Source organism: Epinephelus lanceolatus, chromosome 9, assembly GCF_041903045.1.
Source record: "Epinephelus lanceolatus isolate andai-2023 chromosome 9, ASM4190304v1, whole genome shotgun sequence".
Lineage (NCBI taxonomy): Eukaryota > Metazoa > Chordata > Actinopteri > Perciformes > Serranidae > Epinephelus > Epinephelus lanceolatus.
The window spans coordinates 11,996,008-12,008,309 of NC_135742.1; the positions used below are offsets into that span (position 1 = coordinate 11,996,008).

General features: G+C 41.6%; 1 protein-coding gene across 2 annotated transcripts in view; it reads right to left on the reverse strand.

Moving 5' to 3' along the window:
• The window catches only part of notch1b (notch receptor 1b), a 53,824-nt gene extending 42,056 nt beyond the window's left edge, over positions 1–11,768 (reverse strand). For both annotated transcript variants that reach the window (XM_033619168.2, XM_033619167.2), the window contains exons 1-2: positions 11,507–11,768; positions 10,688–10,769 (exon numbers count right to left, since the gene is read on the reverse strand). In XM_033619168.2, the coding sequence (XP_033475059.1) occupies positions 10,688–10,769; positions 11,507–11,564 (140 nt within the window). In that variant the 5' untranslated portion in view covers positions 11,565–11,768. The remainder of the gene's footprint in view (positions 1–10,687; positions 10,770–11,506) is intronic.
• Positions 11,769–12,302: the final 534 nt, after the last annotated feature.

A 12,302-nucleotide genomic window follows, 5' to 3' on the forward strand; every position in this document is an offset into this window, starting at 1 on the left:
TGGGCTTTTTTCTTCAGTATTTTCTCAAACCGATTAATCAATTATAAAATTAGTTAGGGATTGAGTTTATAGTTGACAACTAACCAACTCATCGATTACTAGTTGCAGCTCTAAAGTGAGGTCAGGCAGGTCCAAGTTGAACCAAAAACTCATCAATTTAATTGGTCAATGCAAAATTAATCGGTAACAATTTAAATGTTAAGTCATTTTTTCAATTATACACAGTCATTGGTTTCAGCTAGAGCTGCAATGACTAACAAATTGATCAATTAGTTGTCAACTATTAAATTAATTGCCAACTAATTCAATAATCCATGAATCGGTTTGAGCAATTTTTTAAAGCAAAGAGTCAAAATTCTCTAATTGCAGCTTTTTAAATGTTAACATTTAATGTTTTTTTTTTCACTTCTCTATGAGAGTTAACTGAATACAAGAAAAAGACATATGAGGACGTCTAACTGACATTTTTCAACATTTTCTGATTAGTTGTTAGGTGTTTAAACGGTGAAATAAGTCGTATAGGCCAAACAAATTATTGAGGAATCAAGAAAAACAATAACAGATTAATCGAAAATGAAATAATCGTTAGTTGCAGCCCTAGTTTCACTTTACTTCTCAGTAATCCTTGTCAGGATGTGCTGCCATTTTGTGTTTATTTTCACTGTAAAATAAATATCTTTAAAGTTTCTGAGATGGTGTCATCTTGCTCTTTAGGGAATTGTGATCAACATTTTCCGTCATGTAATAGACCAAACGAAAGTAACAAGCATGTTAATCAAATGAGAATAATCATTAGCTGCAGCCCTACTAAAAAGTCAGTCAGTTAAGTATAAAGGGTTTTGGTTTTGGTACTTTTCTTTTTTGCTTTCTCTTCTCAGACTTTGTTCCTTTCAGAAATTAGGCCAACAATATACAAGTAAGAGTTATGCTTTAGGACTGTTACATAAAATATTTTTTCTCTCTCTGTCTCAGGTGACTGAGTGCTTTGCAGCCAGGAGTCAAACTGTGTTAGTGGAGCATGTTTGTACCTCTGCCCCCTCTCCTCATCCCTCCTGTCTCCCCTCCACCCCATCTCATTTCCTGGCTGTTTGGTCCTGTGCCTGGTCTAAGTCCCTTTTAGTCTTGTCTGATCTGTTTTTACAGTGCTGCCCAAAGGGGGGCCTCTCTCCTCCTCTCCTTTCCCCCACATTTCCCTCTCTTTTCTGCCCTCTCTTGTGTTTTCCCAGCAGCTATACGGCGGCTAACCACCGCGACAACTCTGCCACCACTGGCGGAGAAAATCAACACTGAAATGTGCGCTCAGATTCGGCTTCAATCACACAAATCGAATCGAGTGAAATAAAAATAGCTCCTCCACTTAAACCAGAGCTGGCACAAAAAACAGAGTTGTTGTTTGTTGTGGAACTGAAACCAGAGTTACCACCAAATCCCCACTGGCTTCAGAAATTACAGGGGAAACGCTGCCCCTCTTTTCCTCTCCTTACATTCATCCTTCTTTTCCTTCCTCTCTAATCGTACAGGAGAGCTGACCTGGCCAGCCCACATCTGGCAGTCTTCATTAGAGGCCCTGTTTACTTGGGAGGGTTATGGACACAGCCCATGGGAAACAGCCTGCTCCCCCAGGGACCTGAGTGTGTGTGTGTGTGTGTGTGTGTGTGTGAATGTCCTGAGAGTCATAGCAGCTCTAATGACTTCTGCCACTGCCTACTTTACGAGGCTGGGAACCACTTAAAGGCTTTACGGGTGTCTGAAGGTGTAGCTGACAGTGCAACCGGACACTCAGGTTGTTACTGTACACGGCCACTTCAGGTTGTGAGCCAGAGCATGCCAAAATGTCACATCGCTACATTCTTCATGTCACGTGTCCAACTGTCCCACCTAAATCAGGGCCAGGATCCGGCTGTTAACAGGCCACACATTTTCACATTTTATCAGCTGTATTTATATTCATTTTATGAGTTTTCTCAACTATGAAATGAACTGTTGGCTGTTAGTTTATTACTAATAAACGTGCCTGACAAGCAAGCATCTGTTCACTCAGCCATAGAGGTTTTTAGGGGGGTGACATGCATCATTGTGATATCTAAAAAGTTAGTAAGGATTGTGTGTTTTAGCTGCTCAAAAAGACCAACAAAATAAAAAGTGTTTCAGACATTAAACCATCTAGTGTTTCCAGCCCCATTCATTGTAACTAGATAGCAGTCGTCATAAGTACTAAATGACAGCAATCACTAAAAGATAACATACAACATTAGCTTGGCAGGTAAACTGTAGACTGAGAGTTGTTAACAGGATCAGTTTAGAGCGTAGCAGTCATCACTAAACATTTTGCCACTTTTAATGGATTGATGACAGCAATGAAAAGGTAATAAATTCAGGTATCACAGTAATGTAGTAACTTTGAAGTTGACTTTAAGGCCGTCCCCCCACTGAGCCACCACTCAGCTTTCACATTAGTAATATTATACGGTATTGGAGTACAACTGTGTCATCATCTACATCAGTGGTTCCCAAGTGGTGGGTCGCAGTTCAAAAGTAGGGCTGCATCGCGGGTCCATTCTAAATTTTCTGGTTCACCTTATTTTGAAGAACAGTGAATTTCCAGCACAGAGCTTTAATTTTTACGTCCAATTGCTGCTGTAGAGTGAGTGACTGATGGACAGCTATTTGACAGAGGCAGCGAACTAGCTCAACAACATGGCCATATGCAAGTATGACACTAACTGTATTAAACTGTGTGGCCCTTGAACTAATGACTAAGGAGAAATCTGGACCCCGTGGCTGGACCAGTTGGGAACGACTGATCTACATGACATTGTTTTGCTTCACAGTAGCAAATGGTGCCGCAGATGGACACTGCTGCCGCTGCTTTTGGGCGCGGACCTCTTTTGAAGGCGGCAACAAAGGCAGATTTGTGTCTGTCCGTGGAAGGTTGTGATGCTATCTCGTTTAGAGGCATCAGTATTGAATTTAAACTGTTCATATCTGATTAAAAACTCTTTGTAGTTGCATTAAATTGCTGGCCACCTCTGTGGTTTCGGACAGGTGGTGTTAACACCTGATGCGTTCCATACCCAAGAACACATGAACCCTACTCGAGACCACCTTTTCCAGTGGATTTGGGTACAGGCTGGCGTGCTTTGTCCAGGTAAGATACACAGTGTTCACACTAATAAAACAAACTGGACTTTGGGGTCAACTAGACTCAGATCCAGGCTGAGGTGCCTGTTGTGAAAGCCCCCTTAATGGAATACAGATAGCCTTTATCTATATTTAGTTTAGCCTCTATTTGTATATACTTTGGCAAAGTGGAACCATTAAAAGTATGTCGAATCAGCTATTATCAGTTCCTTTTTGGGATGTACTCTTGAATGTACAGACAGTAGGGGTGTAACGGTACACAAAAATCTCGGTTCGGTACGTACATTGGTACACAAGTCACGGTTCGTTTTTTTTTCGGTACAGTAATGAAAAAAATAGACAACTATTAAATATCTTTTACTTATTGGTAACCTTATTAAAACATACCACCACAGCAGTTAACTCTTTTTACACAATTTTTGAATGAAACAAATATATATATAATCCTGCTTTTTCACATTGTTTGAATGAAAATAGAAATATAACAGTTTTACTCAATTAAAATAAAAAGTATAGTGCAGCTGGTCAGCTTTAAAGCCTGCTCAGATTCAGTTTTACTAGGAACTTACTTAGCTTTCCCACTTTGTTAAAGTGCAGTAAACAAAACATGCTTATATCTAAAGTGCAGCTTAAACAATTTTACTCAACTCCAATGGCGTTGATTATTTCTTTAGCGCGATGGTCAGGGAAACGCTCTTTCTTTTTAAACGACGACGATATCGTAGTTTGCGCCAGATTGCTTTTTCTAGTCGTGCCGGTTAACGTTCAAACTCAGGTGGTGTCGCTTTAGATGGAGGACGGAGGACTTAAGGTTTGCAGGTGGGTCTTCAGGTTCGTCAGGCTCACTTGCCATGGGGTCCATGTCATTGGTTCAACAGCCCATTGATTCGACATCCCATTAGTCTGACTGTCCGCGGTGCTGAACAGCCTCGCGGCGGGCGTATGGTGCGCCGCGACCGGCTTGAGGCGGAGCAGGCTCACGGCTTATGTGTTTGTCACTTTCTTTTTCATTTTAACCCACACCATGCACAAAGTGAAAGCGGAGATTTACGGGACTCGGTGCGTCACTCAGTTATGTCCGTCGGGGAACTAGATATTTTAAATGGTTAGGCTCGCAAAAACGGAATTAAAATAAAACAAAATAAAATAAAATAATATCCTGCGCCCAATAATTCGGTACAGGGTCGTGCCGAACCGAAAGTCTGTACCGAACGGTTCGACACAAATACATGTACCGTTACAGCCCTAACAGACAGCTATCACTGAATAACTAATACTGAATAAGCACCTAAAAATGTGATGATTCTCAAGCAAGATTTGCCGTTTACTATAATTTTTAAGTGAATTTAAGGATGTTTATTTGTGACAGGCATCTCAGACAATGACATCCTTGGGAATCCTTGAGAAGTGTAAGTCATTATCTTATCTAAAAATGCCTGAATCATGTCAGAGTGTTAGGGTTTGAGTGAGTAATGACTCCTAGAGAAGTGTTTTTAGGCTGGGGCTCAAATAAGTGTTGAAGCTTAAGGCCGAAGTCTTTTTTTTTCTTGATACCAACCACCGTGTAACAGACACAGTGGTTGGTATCAGTCTTACAATCTGCATCTCTGCTTAACTGAACAAACTGCTCCATTTCACCACAAAGGCATCACACTCCATTCTCCTGAATATCCTGTGAGTAAGCATGCATCAGCAGTGACTGAAAGCTAAATGCACACCTGGCAGACAGAGTCAATGTGTTCCTGTGTGAAGCTGAATGGGCAAAACCACAAGTAATCATGGGTATTATGGAGCATGCTGCTGTGTGGGTGAGTGCACATCCCTCTTAGTTGTTATACTATAACCCACAGACAGGTGGTCTGGCTGAAAGAAAAAAAAAAGAAATGAGGAAGTGTGGTTTGGAGTATGCCCAGTGTCTTTGTCTCACACACACACACACATGCTGTCGGTCCGCTCAGCCTGCGATCAAAGTTTATATGATTTGTCTTGGCATATGCCAACCAGGGAGGCTCAAATATCACTAATCCTCTGCGCTGAGGTTCCCCACCACCACCAAGTCACTTCATTGAGCCAGAACGCTCTCACCAGCCGGACTCTTGCCAAAGGGAACCCAACACCGGCGGCAGCGGCCATATAAAAGCCTCGCGCTGTGTGTTTCTCGTTGTGTGATGATATGATCAGATACGGCACCTTTTCTTCCCTCGGGCCACTCCGAGGCTGTTTCCTGACTCTGAATGGATGCGTAGGGGGGAGTGTAGAGTGTGTGTAGTGTGTGTGTGAGGAGGGAGAGGCTGAGATAGACTCATCTGACCACAGCGAACAGAGGTGCCATTAAGGAATCCCCAGAACCAGAGAGACAAGGGCTCACTTTCATTGAAGTGGGTGGATACTGTAGCAGTGGCTGCACATACCAGCAAGAGACTAAAGACTCTGTTAGTTATCTAATGCAAACACAGAATAATCTCAAAATCCTGATTACGGGATTAAAGTTCTCACATTTTTAGATCTTAAAAATCTGGCACCCACACTGAACTCCCCCAAAAGCTGACACAAGCGGACACGTTCAAACATTTCTACTCATCCCATCAATATTCTGTACTCAATGACTGTAATCAGCGACACAAAACTACAAAATAAGATCTCACAGAAAGAGTCTGAGGTGATGGAAAGGTGGTAAAATGAGTATCAAACTTTAAAACTACTACTTTAAACTACTTAAAAAAATATTGGCAATTATGTAACTGTAGCATAAAGCATTGAAACCTGTCAAGTATCGAACATTAGCGTCAAATCTGTGGCCACTAGTGATGCGTGGGTCAGGTTTTTTTAATACCCACACCAACCCTGACAGCTACGAGAACCAATCAGCCGTGCCGCAAACATATGCGTAATTAATGACCCAAACTCGACCTGCAATCCACTGAAAAGTTTCTGGTAATGACCATCATTTCCAGTAAATGTGACAATATACATCTTAAGTGTGATCTTGAGCACACACCTGATATGTACAGTGGTTTGTTTACATGAGAGAACAGAGGTGCATGTTTAACAGATTCAGTATGGACAGAGAGATGCTTGCTTGCTGTGATGACATAGTGTTAGTGCCCACTTATTCTCAGAGGGAGTATTTTTACCGGACATTATGACTGGAGAGATTTAAATATGTCAGACTGCAAAAGATTTTCCTGTGTAACAAAGACCCTGAATGCAGCACTGATGATAAAGCTGCTTGCTGTGGGTGTAGACGAAGAGAGAGGAAGCGAGGGTGGAAGGTGGACTATTACAGTGGTTCTGTAAGTTATTAATAACTTACTCAGATACTGCTTTGTCACTTGCTGACTCGCACTTAATGACCCAGAGGCCTGAAACCCACAGTATTTCCTAACAAGCTTAGCCAAAGGGCACGTTGCAGGACCCACAGGTCCACCCACAACCCATGGGTCCTGCTAGTCACTAATGGCCACATTCTCATTTTAGTTAACTTATCTTTCAATCAGAAAATTTAAATTTTAGAGCATATTTTACTTTGGAAAAGTTCCCGTGTAGCTGCTTATGTAGAGACAACAGACAACAAACACATAAGATGGCGATATTAAAGAAAAGCTTCTTTTTTTTTTAACTGAACTATGGTATCAAAAAAATATTTTGTATAGTATTATCGTATCTGCAATGGAGCTCAGAGATACTATTGGTGCCAACATAAAAAAAGCAAATGCTTCCCATCCCTAACAATCATATGAGCGATAGTGTTTCCCCTCTTCTCTAAGTTTTAAATACAGTTCAGTTTTGATAATGGAAGACGCCCATTTAGTCAAATGAAATACAAGCAAATCAGAAGCTTAATATCGACCCTGTGCTACTTCACTGACTGATTCTTTAGAGTACAAACAGCTCAGGTCTTTGTATCCAACAAGACAAGAACCAAATGATTTGACCCTACTAACAAACTAGAGGAATTTCTGTAATGTCCTTCCACTTTGGCCTCATTCACAGGAACTCTGAGCTTTCATCTACAGGAACCTAAATCCTAAATCACCATGTGACTCCCTGCAATCAACAGGCTGTCAGAAATCAGTTGTATTTTTTTCATCACACTGACTAACTGATGATGAAGGGTTATGATCTCTCAGCAGCGTCCTTCCTCGCCCGGCATCTTTCATCTCTCCGGGCAGAGAGGAGCTCTGCTGCGAGCGAGCTGCTTTGATTCTGGCCATTGTGCCACTGGAATTTCTGAGTTATTTTTCCTGGTCTGGATTGGCTCGGCTCTGTCACTGCTCTCCGCCGCTGCCAAGCCTCTGCAGTAAATGAGAGGCCTCCTCCTCGGAGCTCTTTGGAGATAAACTTCAGTGGGGATGTCACAAGGCCAGGCCAGGCCAGATATGAAGAAGAGATGGTATTTATAGTATGGCATGTCAAGTAGGCATCACTGTCAGACTAAATAAAACTGAAGCATCCAATCAAGTTGACCTCGACATAACACTCAAGTTCAAGAGCGGCTGCTATTTGATTGAGGAGAAACCAAATCGCAATCCTGTCAAGAATGAAGTGAGGCTCAGGAAAAAACACTTCTCTGGATGCTTACATTAGGAAAATAGTGTCAGCCTGAATCCCTCACTAAGACAAGCAGGATAACACAAATAGTTAAATGAAATACATCAGCCAACTCTTTACTGCTGACCCAATTAACCCTGAGGAGTGATGTTGGTAATCCTGGGTTACTGCTAGAGTTAATTAATCTAGTGAAGTATCAAGCCTGTGAAAACAGTTGTAAAATGTCCTGTCTGGTTCTGACACAATAATCTTGGAGTTGTCATCAGGTTTATGTTGGCTTGGTCTTGAGATGTCAAACTTTAAAGACAAACTGCGGACGTGGAGTTAGAAAGACTTGGGCCTTTACCAGAAAGAATTCAAGGAAAGATGCTATTGTTTGCATTTTACTCAACACAGCAATATTTTTAGCTTGCCTAATTCTGGATATCACCAGCTCTGCTACTTTTAATTTATGGAGGTACAATACTTCACTGGATTTCCCCCTTTAGTCATGTAACAGTAAGCACTTAGCTTCCTCTGACAATAGGAGTTGCCACGCTGACCTCTCAGTGACACAAGAGACAGTTTTCCATGTTGCTTTATAAAGATATTGAGAAATACATTAATCTTAAATTGAGGAACTGCAGTCACTTTCACAGTTAACGAAGCAAGCAGCAGCTGGTTGAATCCTCACTGAGAGCTGACAAACTAGATATCGTTGGAAGCTTCATAAGTATCTCTGAGTAAATCATTTAAGAACCTAAAATCACTGCAACAACATTTTGTAATAGGCATGCATACAAAACAGAATAGGCAGGATTAAACCTTGCATATTGTTGAAGTGTCAAGTTTCGAGTTTGTGCACAAGTATTGCTAATGGTTCATTTCAGTTGTGGAATGCCACTAAGTACATTTACTCAAGTACTGCACTCAAGTACAAATTCAAGGCACTTGTACTTAACTTGAGTATTTCCATTCTATGCTGCTTTATACATCTACTCCGCTACATCTCAGAGGTTAAATATTTTACTTTTTACTCAACTACATTTGCCGGACATCTTAAGTTACTTTTCAGATTATAATTTCCCATCTCCTTCATCTACCTGGGTTTCACAGGACGGCCACGCTACAAACATATGATGATCTTACACAAAATGATGCATTGCTGTAGATTAAACTACCCAACAGTATATAAGTGATTTTAAATTAGCAGTAAAAGACAACATACACATTAATGCAGCAGTAATAGAACTACAAAAACATCCCACAGTGACTTTCATACTTAAAGTATAGTTTGCTGGTAAAGGTTTTGTATGGAGGACTTTCACTTGTAGCGGAGTATTTTCACAGTGTGGTATTTGTACATTTACTAAACATAAAGTATCTGAATACGTCTTCCATGACCGGCTAACTTGAAGGTACTATACTTAAACTCCTGTAAACACACAAAATATGCTTCCACATCAATTAAGCCTACAATCCTTAAAACGATCTAAAATTTCTAAATATTGTGTAAAAAAAATACCCATCACAACTTCCCACAGCCCAAAGTGATGTCCTCAAATGTCTTTTTACTTCACCCTAAAGTTCCATGATTGTTTTCAATAATATGACAAAGAAGAGCAGCACATCTTCACATTCACAAAGCTGGAAGCAGAGAAAATTCTGGCATTTTACTGCTATTTTTGCTTTAAAATGACCTAAACAATTATTCGACTATCGAAATAGTTGCTGATTATTTTTCTGGCGACCGATTAATCGATTAACCAACTAATCGTTTCAGCTCTAAGTGATTATTTTGCTGCCTGAACTTGATGAACCCAAACTTTTTTGTCTCCTGGCCCTCTGGTGGTTCAGTGATGACGAGCACAGCAATGTTTTAAACACAAACACACACACACACACACACACACAATGTCACAAACTAAGCCTTGTGTGCCCGCTCAAACCTTTTCAAAACTGCGAGGACGTCCATCTCCATGTTTAATTGGAGAAGTCTGAGAAGGAGGACAGTGCAGGGGCACAATGATGGCTTTGTGGCCCAATGAGGAGGTGGGGAAGGTGGGGAGGACGAGGAGGAGGAGGGGGGAGTGTGTGATTGAGGGGTGAATAACACAAATTAAGATGTGGCGGGGGGCCAAGATGGCTGCCTGGGTCCTGCAGTCTCGGAGCCGTGACCCAAACATTTGCCCGGTCAGTGAGCTCTGCGACAGTAGTAAGATGACACTGGCTGGAGCTGCTAATGCCAGGATGGAAATAGAGCCAAGTGCAAAGTAGGCTATTGTTGTTTAAAAAAGAAGAGAGAGAGAGAAAGTTCTGGGCAGTGCTGGAGCTTATTGGTTTACATGTGGACTGAAAACCAAATCCCAAAAAGACTTGATGCTGAATGTTCGCTGAATGTTTAGCAGGTTAAAAAACATCTACCCGATGCCATCAAAAAACATCTACCCGATGCCATCTGTCCAGGGGAATGAGAGGGAGAGCACTGAGGGCCATTGAGGAGGGGACACAATCCCAGAAGAGAGGAGGGGCTGTGGGTGAGGAGGGGGAGGAGGTGGTAGGAGGACAGGGTCTGAGGGTCTCTCTGGGAAGCCTCACCCAGATTAGTCACACAGAATTAATGGCAGCGGAGAACAATGGTCGCCGAGCTTCTGGCAACCCCAGCTGTCGCTCCGTGAAAGAAAAGAAAAGCAAGATTTAGGGCTGCAAGAGTTTGGCTGCAGAGGGGAGAGTGTGGTGGTGGTGGTACCAACACACACACACACACACACACACACACACACACATACATACACACACACTCTCCCTCTCTTGTGACCCCTGTCCTCATCAATGTCCACTCATTTCTGTCTCTGACCATTTGCCTCCCAGAAATAGCAACACTGGTGTGAGCGCTCGTCCCCTTTAGACCCCTCACATGTCAACCAAAAATCTGTCAAATTCCACAATCACACATTTCTCTGCAGGTATTCCCTCACCATTTATCGGTTAACAAGAAGACATTGTTAAAACTTACTTGCACTGTCCATTGCCATCTGTAGTTGCTTCACACCACCCCTGGTTCAAACACGACTCCGAGGGCATGGAGCATCTTAGACCTGCGGATAGAAAATTTTAACACACCTGCTGAAACTTCAAACAACTTTATAAGCAAGTCTAGTAGCTATTTCTGTCTACGTGATGTAGCTGATGTTTACTTTCCTCAGGAGATTTACAAATAGCACAGGTAATACTCCATAAATGTGAAGTCTAGGTGTGACTCTTGCCACCTCAAAAGTGCAGTTTTTGTGGTGAACAGGGGGACTTGACACCAGTTTGGCAGTTGCATGCTCCTCTCTGCAGCTGTCCAGAAAAATGTGCCATTTGGGGAGTAGCACAGCTTTGCAATAATATAAAAAAAAAGCACACTCACTGCTCTGGATTCAAACTGCAAAGGCATGCGTTTACATAGAAGTGAGAAAAAGTTGTGTTTGCTGGACAAGTGCGCAACAGCTGCCCGGAGTAAAAGGCATAGATTGATCCAGTTTGCAAGACATGGGAGTAAAGAAGACATAACAAGGATGATGCAAACAGGTGATTTAAATCATGTATGTAAATTTGATTGATGTAAATTAACTGTGAAGTTCGGAAACCTGCAGGATGAGTCCAAACAAGTTGAGGAAAACTGAGATACTCCCGTTGCAGTCCATCAGTTTGCAAAGCAGTGAATGCAACAAGTTAAAATCAAACTCTAGCTACTCTGAGCTTTATGAAGTAAATAAATATAAACTACATTCATTTATCTTTCTGAGTTTGTAAACTCATCCAAAGTGAGATTCCCCCCCGCGCCACTCACCTCGTGTTAGTGCTATCAGCGACAACAAGAAAGTTAGTTTCACAAAGAAAATATGCATTCCTTCTGGTTTAAAATGGTTGTACAAATCCACGTGGGTTTTTTCATAGATCCGATAGTGTGTCTTCCTCTCCGTTAGATAAAAACAAACACTTTCAGTTCATCCAGGAGTAGATCCACAGAGAAAGTGCCGCGGTGTCTGTCTGTGAACTCCGCGCATGAGATGTTGTCACTTCAGATCCCGGGTTGGAAATGACTTGAGGGGACGCACTTCTCCATCCGCTGCTCCGAGGGGCGTTAACACACACACGCGCACACACACTGAGTCCCCGGTCAGGCACAAGAAGCCTTACGACTTGATGAAGAGATAGTGCGCAAAGTTTTTTCCTTCCCGGGCGTTGCACTCTCGTGATTGGATAATTAACAACTTTAAATCGTGACTCCAGCAATTAGTCTGAGCCAGCAGTTTTCATCACAAACTTTTTAATGACTGAAAAGTATTTATTTTCCTAGACAGAATTAAGCACGAAAGTTTGTTTTTTTAACAAACAAATTATTTACACAGTTAATAAAACAATTTGACTTTGATCAGTTGATTTGGTTCAGCTAGGCTACTAACTATGATTAATATGGTTTATAATCCTAAAGTTTAGCACGTGTCTCAAACTTCAGAATAAGCAGAACAGTTTGTTAAGACCTTAACTTTAAAGAAATACAGCAAATTAAAACAGTTTGAGACAGCAGGTACTTTACAGTTTAGGTGAACTTTTAGTGTTTATATAGAAGGTAATTAAGTAGA